This window comes from Phalacrocorax aristotelis, chromosome 3 (genome assembly GCF_949628215.1).
Source record: "Phalacrocorax aristotelis chromosome 3, bGulAri2.1, whole genome shotgun sequence".
Classification (NCBI taxonomy): domain Eukaryota; kingdom Metazoa; phylum Chordata; class Aves; order Suliformes; family Phalacrocoracidae; genus Phalacrocorax; species Phalacrocorax aristotelis.
Genome location: NC_134278.1, coordinates 11368962 through 11388597, shown reverse-complemented (window position 1 = coordinate 11388597; position 19636 = coordinate 11368962). Strand labels below are relative to the sequence as shown.

Genomic DNA, 19636 nt, shown 5'->3' with positions numbered 1-19636 from the left:
CCTTTTGTTCTAGTTGATTGCTGTTAACAGTATGAATTATCTTTTACCAACAAGAGTCAATTTAAATCAGTTCCAAACCTTTTAACTTGTAACAGATGGATCAGACAGTCTGGGTTAGAAAAGCAGCTGAAGTATGACAGCATGATGTAAAACTTTTATTAGGACAAGACTGTTTCTGGATTACTGCTGAGGTTTTGCTCAGGTTTTCTGAGGTATGAGGTTTCTTCACATTTGAGGTATGCTCAGGTTTTCTGAATATCAAACATGGAATAAAAATTCTTGTATTCATTTACAGACTCAAGATCTGCTAAACTAAAGGAGCTGTGGTTCATTTATATCATCCTTCATACAGCTGAGGAGCTATAAAAATGTCTAAAAATAACGTACAGCATTTTCCTCCATCTAAAATGGTACTTGCAAATTCAGATGTTTCATTACTTTCACATGACTAAAAGTGAGTGCTGGAAACAGGAAATGTCCTATACTTACTGGCAGTCTCCCCCTTCCAGCCCTCAGCCTGGACTTGCCTCTGGGAATCTTGGCAGGGTGAACAAGAGGAGCCCAAGGACTCGAACGCTACCCGCTCATGGAAGTAGGAAGCGTTACCTTCTGGTAACGTATTTCTTTACACATTGGCTCGTTGCAGGTTTGCAGCCTGGGACGTCAGCAAAGATTTCCAGGAGGAACACAGTGGCAGGCAGCTGATGCTGCCAAAAGTGCATGATTAACTGATCTATCATGTGTGTCTAACTTAGCACTCAGAACCACCACCACAGGAAAATAGTACATGGGTACAGAAATCAAAGTTTGGCATAAACTAAGGTTTACCAAGTTTGCAGGAGTCTTTTGATGGGATGGTACAGGGGTCCGTTATTGTTACGGTGGCGTTTTCCCAAGAAGGCACAGGGAGGTTGTTTCTGAGACGACGGCGCTAGAGCATCCTTTCAGTACGGGAGGACGCTTCCCTTGTGGATGAGAACATCTGCAGAGCTGAATGTCAGGGATGGCACATACTGGAAAGCTCAGTTTCCCTTGGAAAGATCCCTGGAGCTGGTTCAGTACGATCACAGAAGGAGGACAAGATTTCCTGTATCTGATCTTTGTAGCCCGTGACTTGAAAGCCCTCTCTCCTCACGAGGAGCCCCCTACCCTTAGAGCATTTCCAGCATCATGGAGCAGGCCTGTGTTGTCAGCATACTAAATAAATAATTTTCTGTCAAGCAGTTAGCATGTCTACCTGAAACACATCATGCAGATGTGTCAGCTGTATCACTTATCTGCAGGTTGGGTGGAACCTTGGTAATTATAGATAATTACAATGATCAATTACAGATCATTATAGAACAGCAGGCCAAATTCCTCTCTGCAGTTGCCCCACTTAACCCTAACAGTGTTACACCATGGTTTGAGTGTGAAGTAAAGCTTCAGCCTCTGCATACCACAGTCTGCCTGTGAGTAAACACAGCTTTGTAGGTCAGGAGTTCATCAATTACAGCATCAGCCACATCTTAATGCCCGAGATACTCACAGGCCCATTGCTTATGGATATGGCCCTATTTTTAGGGATATAGCCAGTTTTCCACCTTCGGAAAGCTTCCCACAAGAAAGAGCATCATTACAAAAATAGAGTAGACTAAGTTGAAGAGAAAGTTGAAATTCAAAGCTGCGTATTTCATCATCTGCAGCTGCTGCTGTAACAATTAATTGCTTGCTTCTAACCAGATCATAGGTGTTTTCACAGCCACAGTTCATTCCCATCTCCCACGCCGCAGCTGCACCAGAGGCTTGATTTCCAACCACTGGGCCATCTGCAGGTGCAGGGAGAGCTTTTGGCTGTTCCTGAGGCATGTGCCACTCAAGCAGTGTGGCACAACTTAATCAGTTGCTTAGGGAAAAGGCAGGGGGAGCCAGGTGGATCTGACCCATGAACTGGCAATTAGGCTGCACTGGTTTGATGAATGACCGAAGAGCGGCTACCCTATATTCACCCTTCTAAGGGGTAAGTTATACAGAGAATAAAAACATTCAGCTAGAGCACCAGCAATGCTACAACCTGTTGGAGAGATGTTGAATCTCCTGTCTGAGGACTTACGCTACTCTCCAGCTAGCAAAGATCAGAGACCAGCAGAACGAGCATATCAAGCACATCCGTTTCACACTGCCTGTGCTAGAAGCAACATAGCAGGGTGATGATTTGCACAGAACGGTTAATTCTCACAGAACAGAAAGGGAGACATGTCTTAAAAGCATAGAAACCAGGGATTAGCCTGAACATGCAGTCATGAAAGGAAGGGGAATTTCATAAGAGGCTCAAAAGCCTGTTTTTCCAAAGGTGCTGGCCATCTGCAAAGGCCATTTGTTAAGCTGAGTGATGGTTTTTCAGCCTCTGAGGACTAGAAAGTAAAAGAATGGAAGTTTAGAGCAGCTGCTGGGTGCTTTGTGTTGTGGTTTGGTTGGTTTTTTAAACTCAGTCCATTCACTGCGGAACCAGACCCGCAGCACACTTTCCCATCCCTGGGAGCCCGTGGAGCAGCAGCGCTGGGGGATGTGGCGCCGAAAGCCTCCCGGCACCACCACAGCCATATCAGCCAAACTACTCGCAGCAGTGGTACTGTTGCAGCAGATGAATCACACAAACAGTACACTGCCACCGAACTTGCCCTGAAGAGAGCTTTGCAATTACTTAGGAAAGCCTGCAATCAACAGTATTTAGTTGGACGAGTGTATTTTCTTTGCCTATGTCAGAATGTGGTATTAAATAAGATGCTGCTATAAACTGTTGAGCCCATCTGTATTACAGCGATGACTTCCCATCTGTGAAACAGTGGAGCCAGAAGAAAAATACAGCTCTCCTGATACCACAGATGTCAGTAAGAGTGGTCCTGATGAATCTGACAGAAAAACTGGGTAATATAATTTGCTGCTGCTTGTCATCAGCACCTCAGTCAACTTGTCAGTGTTACAGGTCTTGATTGTTCTTTTATCCCAACAACAGAAGAATGTCACAAGGATTTCCTATAAGTAAAAGGATGGATTTCCTTTCTGATGAAGGAGATCTCTTAAAAACCATTTACGGTACCTCAAAAAAGCCTGAAAATGAAATGGTTTTAGCCAAAACCACATGCTTTTACTCACACACATAGAAACTAATCAAATAAAACTGCTCATGAGTGCTGGGCTTTGGGCAGAAGTTTTGATTTTTATTATAAAAACAATGGACATTTGAAATACTGTAACATGCTGAAATAAAACATAATTACACAGACACCAAACAGTTTGCAAGCAGATAAAAAAAGAATAAAAGCAGAAGAAATCTGGAGTCTACTAATCTTCTTGTGAGCTTCTCTCTCTCCTTCATTCTTCTTTTTTTTTTTTTTTTGGATGACAGCGGTTCTTTTCAATGCTAAACAAAGACCTTGGGCAACATCCTGGCCCCAATGAGGTCAATGAATGTTTTCCACTGGCTTCAGAGATGGCAGAACTCTACTCATTACCCACACACTCATTAACAGATCTTCTAAATCCTTGAACTTGCTGTACTTGCTTCTCCAGTGAGGCCATGTATTTTCTTATTATGCATCTGCTCTAAACCAGTTACTTTCCAGATAAAAGCCCTTTGGTCTATTCAGTCCATTCATAAACCGCCTATATTTCCCCTACCCTGAGACACAAACACTAAGATGTGCAGAATCTAGTCAGTGGGCTGCTAAGTGGCATCAGTTAAGATTAACCCTCACCTGCCTGTCTGAAGCAATCCCGCTGTGCTAAATTTCAGAGCATACTGTACAGCTACCTACCCCAAAAATCACAGCGCAAGAAAACTGCCCTTTAACATATAGTAGCTAAACTCCAAACAAAAATACATTGCTGCAATTAAATGCTTCTCTGAGGGAGACAGCTGCTTTGATGGCTATGCAACAGATGAAGGCTATCAGGTAAAAGTGTTGAGCTGCAGGTAAAGCTCGGACAAGCCAGCAACAGGGACTCGGGTGGCTGCAAAGACAGCAGCACAGAGCTCCCCTCTGGCTCACTGATGCAAACAGGAGTGCTGCTGTAGCGATGTAAAGCCATTAACATCCCTGGTTACTCAGTGTCTACATGAAATGAGTTTCACAGCGTCAGCCCAATGCCTACGAACGTGTCTACATTTAACATGCGTTAGTGAGGTAATCTTCCCATATGATCTCCAAAGGCAAAAAAGTCAAATGCAAATGGAGATTTGACAATCCTTATCTCATCCTTGGAGGCAGCGCTTCTAAGGTGGGTCAGGTGGAGGCACAGTCTCAGAACCACCTAAGAAACCCTCACAGCTACCACCAGAGCTGCAGCTCCTCTAGAGATAAAGGGCTTCAGCTTTTAGTGGTGTCAGCTCAGCGCTATTTATAAACCACAGTATTAAATTGTAACACGTTTCCCTCCTCCACGCTGTAAGCCCTCTGACAATGAGAAATACCCTCTCTTCAATAAATACTAAAATGACATTTTAAAAAATTTCATTCACAAATTTAGTCTATATTAGAATATTTAAGTAACAAAATGATAAAAACTTTCAAACATCAGATTAAGAAAAATGATTTCAAAAAGTTACTTCAGTCTACTACAAATACAAATGCAACATGCTTTGGACATACAGACTTTAAATCTTAGCCCACCATGAAATCTGAGGAGAAAAAAAAGGGTTTAGACCATCTTTCTGAATAAGTTTAAAACCTCCTCTAGAAATTTTCCCTTGAGGAGCAAGCTAGCCTGATGTGGGGCAAAAAGTATAAATATGTCAAGCGATGAGGCAAAAGTCTGACTGTAGCAGCCAACAAGGATTTAAAAGACTTCGGAGGTTTGAGAACAATCCACATTATTCTCCCTTCGTCTCTGAACAGTGCTTCCTTCTGTACATTAGTAGCCTGTCGATGAGCACCTCTGCAAAAACTCCAGAGACCAGACTAGCTGGTGGACGCTCCATGGAACCGAAGTACAATCATGGTCAGGTATGTCCCGATCATTTCTACAGTGGTATGTATTATTACAAGCTGACAAACAACATGACAGTGAAAACCTGAAAGGACTTAATGCAACCAGTCAAAACCCATTTAACAGCTTTTAATCATGGGCAGCAGTTTGTAATGAACAGCCACTCTGTTTCAACGCCACCTCCTGTGCACAGCGTGCTCATTCTCTCCATTCGCTCACACACTCACGCTCTCTGGCTCGCTGCTCCTCTTCTCTTCCTCTCGCTGGGAGGTCTCCTAGAGCCTCTCCTTACTTTGGGCTCAGTGTGGCATTGCAGAAAGCAGAATTCTTGCAGCTCATCAGCATGCCTGCCCCATTGGGTTGTCACTCCAGTAGCTGCACAGCTCCCTCAAGTCTCTTTCTTCATTTTCTTCCTCTTCCTCCTCTCCTTTTTTCCAGGTACACCTGCCATACAAACAACAGGGGCCAGTGCACAAACCTTCTGTGTGGAATCACATCCCTGCAAACTGTTGGCTTTTCACCTGAAAGAAGGGTATTCTGGTGTTCTTAGATGTGTTTTGTAAGGGCCACCTATTTACAAGGGCAATCCAAAGTCCATTTGCTTCTATTTCACATTTACAAGCACCGTGCAAAAATTACTCCTACTAAATGCGATTGCAGTTTTGCTCATTAACTCTGGCAGGAGCAGGAACAGGTATTTCTCACAGGAAAAAAGAGAGCATCTCTAAGAATTAACATATACAGCTAGAGGAGAAGCGTTTCACATAGTCGCTTAAAAATATATTTGTGAACACTTCTCACATTACACATTATTCTGAAATCAAAATTCATCAGGTGTGCAAAAAAAAATTACTTACTGTTAGTGGGTGAATTATTAGCAACATCCAAGGATTTCTTGAAGGAAGAACAGACTGCATCACCGCTATGTTTTGTAGATACCAAGTCCCTTGGGACTTCTTCCGTTCTTGTTTCCAAACCTTGCTGGGGCTTAATTGAAACAATATGCTTCACTAAGGATATGAGTTAAATAAAGCATATGCGAGTACAAAATATGACAGAAAATGTCATTATTGGAGGGAAATAGGGTATCTAAAGAAAACGTAGGACAAGTTACTTTTTAAATAGTTAGAATATTCTGGGATGTCATCTACCTACCTCCTGTTTATTTGTTTTAGAAGGGGTTAAAGTATTGAAATTGTCTTTCACTACCATCTTTCCCCTTGTTTTCCCCCGTGACCAGAAGAACAGCAAGATACATTGACGTGATACCTTCTGTAACTGTACGGTGAGACTAAAGAAGATGTGCCCAGTGACTGCTCAGTGACCACAGTCCACAGAAATACTGGAGGTAGCACAGGGACCGTGATGAGCAAATTTGTGTATCTGGTTTCATAGGTAATTTCATTTTTTTATGTCCATCTCCAAAGGATGAGCTTGCACAGCAGCAGACACCGGCATTTGGGACTGACGTGCAACACAAACTCCTTCTGGCCCATCATAAATGTGCCAGAAGAAACAATGCTGTCCTGAAGAGTCTCAACAGCACTATTAATATTATTCATTAAAGTACATAGAAAGCTAAAGTAACTAATTGGGTGTGCAAAAGAGAGAGCGGCCTGGCAGCACTCCGGTAACGGATGAGCTCTCCTAATGACCATGTGGGCTGTGGTCAGTCAGTTAGTTAAATGCTTTTCCCTTAAAATGGGAGCATCAGGAGTTCAGGGAGCAAAATTGTCCTGAGGATCAGGAGAGATGACAGTGGGTGTGAGGGGGAGACAAATAATACTACACAGCCGTACAAGTACAGAGCAACATATTCAGTGACAAGTGAATGAAAAACAATTAGGACATTTTGGGAAGACCCCCCCATTTCTCATTTCATTGAGCATCAAGGACATCACAGCCAAGGACTGGCCCAAAACCCAGTCAACACTCTGTTCCTTTGTACTTCCCATCCCCAAACCAGCTGACATTTTCCACAGCCTTTCTCTGTTGCACTCTGAAACACTTTTCTCTCAATAAGCTTTTCACTGGTGTAACATTGGTCTCACTTTATCTTCACTGGCTTTTGGGAACCACCTTTGCATTACTGGTAATATCTCCAGGTGACCTTCCACCATAGATAAAACACAGCCCACTTGTACACTAAACTTGGCGTGCATTTGCCTGAGAAAGCAATTTTTCTTCCTTGATTAAAGCCATCTGCTCCTCTCTGCATTGCAAAATCAAACTCTTTTGTAAATGCGTTAGGGATACCATGTTGCAAAAACCCACTGGTCACTGTGCTCACCCTTCTTTTATGGGAGGGCAGGGAGAAAAGAGATCAGAAGAGGAAGCCAGAAGATGGAGAGGAAGAAAAGCTCCCTTTAGGCCACATCATCCTAATGGAGAAGACATCCCCCTCTGCTCTTGGAAAAGCAGGCGCTACTCAGGGAATACAAAATACTCACATGCCTCAGTCCAGTTCCACCCCTTGCTTCCTTCACTTCAATTTTCTTTTTCTTCTGCTGTGTTTTGCTTTCGAGTCCAGAAAGGCAGAAATGAATGCCTGCTTTGCCTTTTGGCAAATCCTGAAAGCATCAGAGATTTTATAAGAGGTGGCCTGGGACAGCTGATTCATGTTGTTTTCAGGAAAACTGATGACCTCTAGGAGTGTGTGCTGACAGTGTACAAGCAGGGCGTCTCTCTGGATAAGATACACACCTCGGCTTAAGAAAGCTGTTTGCAAAAAGCTCAGCACGCTCTTCCCACTGCTGCCAAAGACGACCATTTCCCTGGGCTTCTAGAAAGCATTTGAACAGCAAGCTTTCTGCTTCTACCTCTCCACCCAAGCTACAACTGTATCACTATCAGCAAACCCTCTCACTTAAATAAATATGTCCCAGTGCCCTGGGATGATATGAAGGCTGGTGTTAGCTGTGGACTCTACACCTCTTTTAAACACCATGAGTTTACGAAGGTTGGTGGGAGTAGGAAGCGTTCATTCACACAGGGTGGCAAAGACCCTATGTTTGCTGCTTAGGACAGCAATGTCACCTGGATGATGAACTCCCAGAACCAGCCAACCCCCCTGACCCATCTCACATGTCCTGCAGGTGTGTCCCCCAGCTCCAGCTATCTCAGACAGGCCAGAGTGACCACGCCAAGCACCTCCTCCCAGCAGGAGAAAGCCTCCATGACCAGAGGAGCCCGGGTCTAGGGCTGGACTGGACACACAGTCTGGCTGAGGCTGACCCCAGTGCAGCAGGTCTCCCTTGGTCATCAACGCTGCTGCCTCACCTTCTCCTTCTTGTCCCCTCTCTGATGCTCCTCATCTCCCATCCAGTTTCCCCATTCTTCCGTGGGAGCCTTCCAGTCGGAGTCTAGGTCAATTGCTGAAGGATCATCTATTAGGACAAGGACATGAATGAGTTATGTTCAGATCCATAGTACTTCCTGGGCTCATAGTAGTAACACAAATGCTGCAAAGAATTTCTGTCATCTTCCTGCTTGCCGATGGGATGTCTGGGTGTGCATGCACGCACATGTGTCTTAAACATATTTAAAGAAGTATACATTGACTGCTAATTCACAATTAGTGACTGCACTCCTCAGGACAGGAGGAAAATTAAAGAAGGACAGAAAAATACATATGGGAACAAAAGCCCTTCCAGCCTGCACTTCAATAAAACAAGCATTACAGAACTAATAGCATGGGTTGTCAAACATTTTCTTTTAATTTCAGGCATATCCAGAAACACTGGCAGAAGCAGCAGGCTCTTCCACTCACTGCAGCACACCATCCTGAGGGCAATTATTTGTATGGAAGAGCAATATTAGCAAAGGATTTGTGCATCTGTTAATGCTCTCATTGGCTTTTCTTTCCTATAAAAAAATAGTACCAAGTGCATTCCTGACTTCATCTTCCTCTTCCATTTTCTCTTCTTGAGTGTAAACCAGAAAGGCACCAACACAGCATAGATTTCCACAGCTCCCTAACATGCAACTCTAAATATGCATTAAATAGATAACACCTACCCTGCATCAATTCTGATGATTTCATGGGGACTAGGCAGAAAACTTCTGAAAATCTTTCAGGTTTCTGTATCTGCCAGCATCTGGTACCTTTGAAAATCTGGCTGCAAGCCCTCAGCTGCCTCTCCACAAAGCATTGGCAAATGATCCTCAGGCAAGAAGGCAAAACAGACCAGTCTAATTTCTTTGCCCAAACTGAATGAGGTGCAAAAAAGTAGATAAATCAGCATAAGATGTTGAAAGGACTACTTGATTATTCTTTTAATGGTTTGAATGCAACAGTCTTAAGTCTTGTCCTAACAGGGAGAAAGACTTTCAAAACACAACATATAATAATAACAACTCTTAGCTGATCACGTCTCTTAAAATAAAAACAAATATTAAAAAATCCCAGGCTGGATGGAAAAACTTCTAGTTGAAGCAGGGCCAAACCAAAAACATGCTGGGGATGATAAAACTGCTTCCAAAAAGTTGCGCTGTCCAGTTTGCTGCCAAATGTTATAAACATGATTATAAACATTGCTCAAGTTTCTCAGTTTAAAATCCATGCCCTGTACATAGACAGTATTTCTTTCCTTCTTCAAATGGAACAGGAACAAGTATTTTCTAATGTGTGTTCCCCAAAATATTCCAGTCTAAGAATTTTAGGCAAATGAATGCATCTAGATTTGAGAGATGCACAATATATATGAGTGACTTAGACATGTGAAGGACAGTTTGTGTAAGCTGTATCATGGGATAGCACCACCAAAAAGTTTCTGCTGCTTCCCCCCAGCTAGGTTACCTGAGGGTCTGGCTCACAAATTCTGGAGGATTTAGCTGTTGTGGCTGAAGGCAGTACCAACCTGCACTCTCCACCCGATATCTATGCCAGAAGGTACCTCAGGGTGAGGACACAGCAAGGCCCAGCTCCGCAGCCCTTGCATGGCATGCACACTCTGCCTCTCCACTAATATATCACAGGTGTGCTGTGGCAGCAAAAAATATAGGCAAAACCACACTGCTGCTGCTAGAGAGGAGGGAAATTCTGGCTACGGGGAAGGTACACAGCACGACACAGGGACTGGTGAAATGGCACTGAGACTTCAGGAACGACACAACCCTCCTGAGCTGCACGGCAGCCACTCTGCCGATGGATGCTCTCGTGGGTATTCAAGCAGAAAGGAACGGAACTTAAGGAAGGCACACTGGAAGCCATGACTATTGTTTTCACTTATTTAACTTCTGATCTCTTAAACAGTATGCTTAGGTACTTACTTTTAAGCATGCAAATAGTTTTAATGGCTAAATTCCTGCATGGGCTTAGGTTCATGCTTTGCCCTCATCATGCGGGTAGGCATGAAGCTCAGCCAGGCAGCGGTGACTCTTCCTCATGTCAGAATTACTCTTCCCAAAGCATTATGTCCCAAGGCTGTTTAAAATAAACTCAGAGTAAAATTAAGTGCAACATAATATTCTTTACAATATGCTGGATTTGATAGGAAAATAGGATTAAATGTACTTATCCTAGAGCTCTGGTTTAAAACCTCTCCTGTTGTGTAGAGTATTTTCCTTCCAGCTACAGTGACATCTCCTGGAATGGCTTTAAACTTTGAATAACCTCTTAATATTTTTGTATCAGCAACTAGTCCTCCTTGGGTCACAACTTCTCTTACAGACTAAAACTGGTCAGTAATTCCTTCAGTAGGAGAACACCATGAGCACAAAAAGGAATGTGCCATGCAGCAGCAAGTACTCCTGCTTCCTTGCTGGGTTTAGCACTGACAGAGGCGACCACTCCCAGTGCATCTATAGACCAACATCCTGGTAATTCCTGCTGCTCATCGTTACAAAAGCAGTGCGGTTAAATGCCATTTTCCAACTAGATTCTTGCATGCAACTCGCCAAAGTCCCCTAGAAGCTCCACCCAGGCAAAGCTGTACTTTTCTGTTCCCTGCTACTAGCAAACATGTCCCACTTGCAGCATGCATTTTAGGGCCAAGATAATGTCCATATACCCCATGTGATGAGGATACTTTAAGATCCTGAAAGGCACTACTTTGAAGGTGTCTTCAGAAATCAGGGAGGATGCCAGCACTTCCGCAGACAGAAAGTCCATCCCAGTGCCAACCACCTGAACGCCCTTGGTCTCCGGCTGCCTGAGCGATGCTGGGGAGCAGCCAGCTGTGCCCTGGGAGGTGCTGGGGAGCAGGCAAACAAGGCCCCACAGCAGCAGGGTCTGGTCGAAGGGGACAGACAGCAGGTTCCCTATACCAGCTGATAGAGAGGGTAGTCAACAGTCCTCTACATGCTGCACCTAATAATCTGGCCTGGAAAACAAAGGCGGGAAGTACTGCAGCAAAAATCAATCTGTGTCACCAAGAAGAGGATTAAAAAATTTCTAGTCCTGAGTTGGAGGGTTGGATCCTATGCTATCAGCATCCCTCTCTGGCATGCTCTCCCCCAATGTGGTCAGCAGGAACCTAAGGAAGAACAGCCCTTCATCTGGCAAGGCAAAAACCTCAGTGGACTGCATATTATCTATGGTGTTGACTCCTTCTGTGGCTGCTGTAAAAAACCTTCCCTTTGCAAAAGAAAGGTGACTGTGTAATGAGCATGATCCTAACCCAATCCTTGCTGAGCCTTCACTTGTAGACCAAGTGGAGTCCACTCAGTGCAAATGGATAGACAATTTCCAGTCTAAAGCTTGCATTTATGTGTTACAGGTCAAAATTATTGCTACCAACAGCTGGGTGTAGGAGTCCCTCATGAGGCACCTTCCTCTAGCATAATTTAGTAGATGCAAAAATATCAAATAAATCCCAGACTGAAGACTTCTTTTAATCCAAAGAAGGTGCTTATTACCACGAAACAAAGGAATTAAAATTAATTTTAACCCCAGGACAGAAGGAAGAATGAGAGTCATGAGACACGAGAGGTTTCTGAAGGTTCCAAGGAAAATCTGCCTTGTCAATCAAGAAGGAATCATTGGGAAGATGCCAAGTCACAGATAAAAAGACAGCCCTCGTGGTCATGAGATATGCTGCGTTTGCAAAGCAGAACATAGGTCTTCTGAGACTGCCCTGTGCTGTTGCCAGAGCACAGGCCCACTGCTCTTGGAAGCAGACGCATGGCGTAAAATCTGTATTTGCCTGCCTTGGAAGCAGACACAAAGTACTCTAAAACAGCCCAGCCAGCCGCATTGTGTGGGCTACGCATTTTGTAACACCAAAACCAGCCACAGCCTATAATGCATTTTGTGAGACAGCTGAGCATAAGTACATAAATGTCACCAACGGAGCAGCAGGAAATGTGTGGTATAGTTGCAAAAAGGCAGTACTGGGAAACACGTACAAGCAATAAAGCTAGTGAGGTAAGAGCGCAGGAAGCAGAGCAGGCAGGAGATGCTTGGTGGAACCACAGCAACCCTGCAGATCAGGCAAGAAACGTGCCTGGCAAAACCAGAGCAACTGCCAGGTCTGAACATAAAGTGAACTATGCCAGATGCGCCAGAGGTTTTCTCTTCATGGCAGGGCTGAAAAATACGCAAACAGTGAAAATCAGCAGGGAAAAACGAGGATGAAAGAAGTTGCCAACTTTGGAGCTCCCCTCCCTCATGGAAGGGTCCATGAGCCTGGCCACTTCAACCTCCTGGCGGGACTGCAGGGACTGCGGGGACTGCAGCCATCAGTGCTAACCATGTGGTTTCAGCTCCAAGACACTGAATACCCCTAGCTAATGAAGGCTTAGATTGCTAAAGACTAATTGTTTGAATATGTAAAGACAATGACTGATGACAGAATGAGGATTAGAGAATTGCTGAGGTTGGAAGGGGACTCTGAGAATCGTCTAGTCCCACCCCACTGCTCATCGCAGGCTCAGCTACAGCAGGTTGCTCAGGGATGGGTTTTGAATATCTCCAAGGGTGGAGACTCCACAACCTCTCTGGGCAACCTGTTCTTGCTGCCTGACCACATGCACCATAAAAAAAGAAAAAGCTTTTTCTTATGTATACATGGAATCTCCCATACTTCACTTCATGCCTGTTGCCTCTTGTCTGCTCACTTGGCAGACCAGAGCCAACCATCCCATCAGGTGCTCATAGACATGGATGGGCTCTGCTGGACCCACTCCAGAATGTCCAGAACTGCAGGCAGCACTCCAGATGTGGCACTAACCACTGACAACAAGTATCATTAATGAATGTCAACCTAGTATTGTGTTGTTTTGAAACCAGCCTAATTTATCAGTCTTTTAAACACTCCTGTATCACAGCGACTGCTCAGTTCCCTAACTCCCTCTCTCCCTCCTTCTCCCCCTATGTATATACGCTTTCAGTTGCGACAGCACTTAAGCCTCAAACCTTTTGTGAGTTAGGCTGTTATTATTACTGGTACTTCACAAAAAGATAATCCGATGCAGCACGGGGAGCCAGCCAAGGCTGCTCCGCAAGCCAGGGCAGAGGCAGGAGCACAGCATCCACCTCCTTCTTCTGCACCAGCCCGTCATGGAACAAAGACTCATTAAATGTACTGATCTGGCTTTGATAAAACAACCCCAGTTCATATTCAGGTTATGAATGGCATTTTTTTAGTTCACAGGCCTGCAAGAGCTAACAGGCCTTGTTTAACTGTCAAAGAGCTCATTTTGCCTGCAGCGCAGGCCTTAATGCCAACCATTACCTCATCTACATTTGTGACACTCCCCTCTGCATCAATATCAATGCTCATGATTCAAAGGAAAAAGACTACTACTACTAAGAAGGAAGCTGTAAGGCAGGCAGAAATCCTTCCATTTCTGCTTTCAATCAAAATGCCTCTGCTCCAATGTTTGCAAGAGCAAGCTGCTGAATTTACTCCTGTCTTCTGCTCTCAAGGCAGTCGCGGTACCAAAAAACCGGAGCTCTGCCCAGCTTTGCAACTGCAGATCAAATCCAGAGTGTGCCAAGCATGACATGTGCTAAATGCAATGCACGGGAACGGTGCTGAGGAGATACCTACGTTGCCTCCCTCCTTCCTGCACGGGCGAGCCTGGGCTTAGAAGTTACAAAGGGCCGGGCGCTCACCAGCAGCAACATGGGGGTAAACAAACACAGCACTAAGAGGGGGGAATGCTTGGGGCCAAGTTTTCTGGTTTTGGTTTGCTTTTTTTTTAAAAGCAAACTATGCTATTTATAAAATCCTCTGATGGCCAAGTTGATGCATCTGCTGCAGGGTCTCAGTTACCACTAGGCAGAGAAGCAAGATGACCTCAGTCTTTTCTCCTCAATGCATTCAACCACTCCAGGTTCCCCTGCAATCAGAGCAGCTAGAGAAAGAAGGGGTCTGCTCGGTCTGTCAGACATCATTCCTGCAAGAGCAGGGTAAGACTTCCCAACAACAGGGGTATAAATAGATACTTCACTGACCAAAAGGTCGAGAGAAAAGGCCATCTAATACCCACAGTGTTCATGCCAAATTATTCCAGCCACTCAGGACCCACGCTGGCCTTTCAAGCAGACTTTAAAAAGTTAAAAAAACCCCATTATCAGTCATAAAAAGACTGAAATCCTGATTGCCACAGTCCAGTGGAGTTGGATTCTGCATCTTTGTTCTGGGTGTTACAGAGGAAATTTGAAGTTTTGGCAAAGCTACCCCGTGCTCTAGCAGCACCCTGTCCTCCCCGCGGCTCTTCCCTCGCCACACCACCGAGCCCGGGCTGGGGGCTGCCTGGAAAGGGGCCACTCAGCTCCACCTTCCCCACCCAGCGATGGGAGGGAGGGGAACACAGTGCTTCAGTTATGAAAACCAAACCCAACTTTGAATTCGGTTTGCAAATTTAGTAATCTGAGATGATTGCTAACACGTGGGGTTTTTTGAAGCACAGAGCCCATATTGTTGCCTCTGGCTCAGGAAGTCCCTGACCTCTGTGGGTGTGGGGAGGGACAGGGGGGGATTGCCCTGTGCTTGCCCTGTTCCTGAGCTTATCTGCCAGCAACTGATATGTGCAACTGCCAGAGGGAGGACAACGGGCTATGGGAGCCTTCAGCCAGCCTCCCTACAGCTGGCCTTGCTGGCCAGAAGTTCTAATTACACTTTGCACATGCTGTGATTGCACCCACTGCATCCCTTTTTTGTCACCTTCTAAGCAAAAACGTAAATAAATTGCATGTTCTTGCCCCTCTCAAGGGTCCCACGCAGGGCACCTGTTGCTCTGACCAAGCTTGCAGCAGCTTTGGGTGCCTGCCCAAAACCAGACCTAAACTGAATTTCTCCCTTACCTCTGCCAGCCTTGTGCCACATGGGAAGTTGACCCTGATTTTTGAAGCTTAGAAAACAGGCTGAAAAGGGTATCAGCATTAGTACACTCATCTTTCAACAGAAAATGAGTAAAGAGACGTACCCTGCCCCTGCCACGCATTGTCTACAGGGAGGAAAGTCGAGCTCGCATGCCAACAGCATCTGGAAGGACTGTCCTCTGATGATTTACCCTTCGTGTTATCTGCATACAGGAAAAGCATATTTTTTAAAATAAAACACACACCCCCTCTAATCTAAAATATAATCACATAGGTATATTCACATTAGTAAAACCAATAAATCATGCCTTTATCTGCTCACTATGTTGTAATGCCTGGACGTTATGTAATTTAAGCCACACATTAATCTGTGCTGCTCATCACAGTCATTTAATTAATGAAGGCTGGACGAGGACACTACATGCATAAGTTATTAAAAACAACCCACTTAGAAGCAGCTACACGAACAATATTCAGAGATGTAAACTTCCAACACATCTCTGTTGGGGGTGTAAGAAGGGAGCTATAGCTCCTGCAGAACAAAAGCTGCATCCAGTGTACCCAGCTCCAGTTCCTACTGATTTCAGTGGGAAAGCTTCTGCTCATTCTAACAGAAATCCATAATTACCAAATTAATTACTCAGAGAAAGAGCTCAGATGAGAGAGAGCTGCTGGAGGAGAAAGAAGATTTAAAGTTTTTCTGATTATTATTTTCAACAACTGAAGCACCCAGTAGGGTTTACATGCCTCCCTGAATGACTCCCTTTAGCCCCTTTCTAAGGCCTGTACATAAAAGACTAGTGTTTTCTTCACTTCTTCCACAAACAACAGATTTTTTTTCATATCTATGATTTTTCCTTTCTTCCTTTCACTTGAAGAACTTAGGCAGTTTTGCTCTCTGTCAGCCTGTTTTTTTGCTGCACAAAAGCAGATGTTAACAAGTATTTCCCTCTGTCAAGTACTTGTACATTAGGAACTGCTTCAATCCACTGATGCAGTGTTGGAAAATAGATGATAAAATATGGCATGTATTATACTGACTACTGTGTCTGGCTTTAGAAGTGAATTTCAGCTTTCTGGCTTACACCACACATGCTATTTTGTGCATGGATATCTACCTATATGTATCTATGCTTACCTTTAGCATCTCTAAAAGATTCAGGACCAGACTTTGTACTCATCAGTCAGCTGGACCTCCAGACAAATTTGACTGTCTGGTAGGCAGAGAGTGTGTGAACCAGAGCCAGGCAGTGAGAAGGACTGACAGTTGCAGAAAGGCAAGGCAAAAGCCAGAAACAAGGCTCAAGATTAATGCAAAACCAGAAAATGCTCCATCCTTCTCAAGGCCATGCATGGAGAGGCTCAAGCTGAAAATCCCTCGCTGTGCTGAAGAGGAAGCCACTGGCTAGGCAGCCTCTAACAGGGCCTCTCCAACCCAGGCGTTTGCTCCCTCCCTCAGTCTGAAATTCTCTGAGTGTGCTGGTCATCAGAATGCAACAGAAACCTTCTGTGCGAGTAAACCTAACAGAGAAAGAATTTGCTGGGGAGGCAATAATTTTTTTTTATTTATTCCAAGATGAGACATGAGTTTGGAAAGCGCTCAATAAAATGTTCTGATGTCACTCCTTAAAACACTGGTAGCGCTGGATCGCAGATGTAAGCAAGCTCTACAAGGGAGAGTGACTAATGAAATGTTGCTCCAAGGGAAAAGACCCATATGTAAGCAATGAGAGTACTTTTAAGCCAAGCATCTAAGAAAGCGATAGAAGAATTCAGATAGAAGTCCAACGTGAGACCACTCACCTAACTCCCTGGACAGCTCTGATAACATCCCAAAGGTCACAGAATAGGATTTTACTTCTGCAATATCCCATGTTCCTGCATTTAAAAAGCAAACAAACAGTAACCCGAAAGGCGATGTCACATTCACAGCCAGCGACTGCAGTTTCTACCCAACACCCCCAATCTCATTACAGCCCTTCCACGGTCTCTCCATCCAAAGCCTGCAGCCACTCCTGTTGCTGGAGAAGAATCAAGCAAGGAGAAATTATCTTCTATGGACAGAGGGAGTCCAGCTCAGTCACTGCGTACACCTTCTCAGCCCTTCAAAGTGTACGTCACACCAGCATGGCACACTTCTCTGGACTTAATCAAATTCCTCACTCACCTGAATTGATGTTCCCTTTATGCACAACTGGCTGAAGTTGTCATCATGTATCAGCTTGGAATTTGGCCTTTTGAAAGCATTACAGTAAAAAATGGTACTAACATACTCCCTCCATCAACCCTATACTTTGCAAAAGCAGAACTCTAGGAGAAAGCAAATCATGTAAGGACAACCTAACACCTTTTTCTGAATCATCATAGTACTGAATTACTGCTACTGAAGGTGTCATCATACAGCCTTATATACCAAATCAATCCAGCCATCAAGCTTGATTAATCAGTGAGATTGTAATGAAAATCAAATGCTTTTGAAAATTAACCAAAAAGCAGTATTAACCACTTTAATGTTTAACTTGTAATTCTCCCACCCCACCAAGAAGTCCAGAAGAGAGATATAAAGGTCAATTTATCACGTAGTTGTTATTTATTGCTATTGCTCTAGAATCTACAGTATCACCACAGTAAAAATAAAATGCAAGACATAACTTTGCCATAAAATTAAACCATGATGGGAAAGAAAAGTCACCAAATACCACCAAGAGGACGATATCAGCATCTCCTGATCTTTAGCCTAATGGCCTGGCAGTCCGTCCCTTCACTGCTTTAAAGGTGTCAAAAGGTTTAAAGATGCAGTTTCCCACCTCCAGCTTCTGTTACACAGAGAATGTCCCAACAGCACAACTGAGACCCAAAGTAGCTCTAAATGACCTTGGTTGGACTCCAGCAAGGGGTGAATCAGCTAGGAAGCTGGGGAAACTGTGTAGGTACAGCATAGCACTGACGTGAACAGACTACTTCCAGCTGTCAAATACCCAAACTGATTTAAGAATACCCCGCCTCATACTGCTTTGAAACACACAGATATACCCTGAAGCCTAACTCTGTGTGTGAGCATCCTTGGAAGGAAAGGCTTTGGTTCCTTAGCAAAGGAACCGAATACTAAATACCTGTGGGTGGAAAACAACTTGCACCCAACAGGTAGTCTGCAACACAGAAGAAATTCCTGTCATAAAGACCCCTCTTTTCACATTGCTGGAAAACAAATGACAGCAAGCAGGGTTCAAAGGGGGTGGACAACACACGTGTGCAGGACAAACGTCAGTGGGGCTGTACTCAACACAGTAATTCATGAAGCTGTCTCACCGCAATGCTTGAACGCTGACACTCACCTATGTTGGAGAAAACATCCTCTTCTAACCGGGAGGGCACCGATTCTTCCCGTATGGCTCCTGAGGCCTTCAGCACGGTCCCACACTCTGCCTTGGCAACAAGAGCACCTTTTCCACTGCCACTGGTGTTCTCTGTGAGCGGCCACACTGCTCCCTTCTCATCCCAGTCAAAGCCTGGCTCAACTGCCGAGCTACCCAGGGGTGCCCTGCTGGGATCTTCTTGGGAATAAACATTATCACAGAGTCATCATTATTTTTTATTACAAGGAATAGTTTTTACAGGGAAACAACACAGCAAAGCTTGATCTAAAAATCAGATGTAATGGCTATATTCCAACTGAAATGATTTACGGAAACAATGACAGTAAAGCAGAGCCCCTGGGATGGGACACTGCAGCAGCAAATGTGAAGGCCATGTGAGAAGGAAGGCACCACACAGTCCAGCAACGTGTCCCACAGGAGATGACCCCGCACCGCAGAGGCCTTGGGCATCCCTCCCTGACTGCAAGGGTGGCTCAAGGCCTCCAGAGTCCAGCTGGGGACCCAGAGCCGCAAAGGGAGAGAAAGAGGACAGAAAAGCATCCAAGAAAAAAGAAAGCAAACCTCATGGATGTTGGTAGTTCAAGGCTACTAGAGAAATCAATGCTGGGCATGTGGGTATTATAAATAATGACAATTATTTACGACGTCTTTTGTTCCAAAGGACTCCCAAAGCACTCTAGGACTCCATTTTCCTGTGACTCTGGTTGGGAGGGGACACTGCTGGCAACAACCCCACATTCACACACCTTAATGATGCTGCTGCTGCTTCTTTCCTGCTAGGAAACAGCAGTCAGCACTTGGGAGGGTTAGGGCTTTTTCCTGGAAGAGCACATTTCACTGCTTTGTAAATGTCCATACTAAACAGGACCACCATGATCACCTGGTTGAGCCTCCTGCACAACCCAGGCTCAGGGACTGCAGCAAGGACTTCTGATGCTTCAGCTGCAACTTAGCCTCCTGAGCTTCCTTGTCCTGGGGCAGCAAAGCACTTAACTCCTGCATGGGCTTAGTGTTAAACCAT

At 44.6% G+C, this 19636-nt stretch overlaps 1 protein-coding gene across 1 annotated transcript in view; it reads right to left on the bottom strand.

The window, feature by feature from the left end:
* Positions 1-3182: 3182 nt before the first annotated feature.
* Positions 3183-19636, bottom strand: part of LOC142054322 (uncharacterized) — a 31387-nt gene continuing 14933 nt past the window's right edge. Inside the window, exons 5-11 of the mRNA XM_075086738.1 lie at positions 18574-18792; positions 17042-17116; positions 15343-15441; positions 8248-8354; positions 7419-7538; positions 5826-5955; positions 3183-5412 (exon numbers count right to left, since the gene is read on the bottom strand). Coding sequence (XP_074942839.1) covers positions 5357-5412; positions 5826-5955; positions 7419-7538; positions 8248-8354; positions 15343-15441; positions 17042-17116; positions 18574-18792 — 806 coding nt within the window. The 3' untranslated portion in view covers positions 3183-5356. The remainder of the gene's footprint in view (positions 5413-5825; positions 5956-7418; positions 7539-8247; positions 8355-15342; positions 15442-17041; positions 17117-18573; positions 18793-19636) is intronic.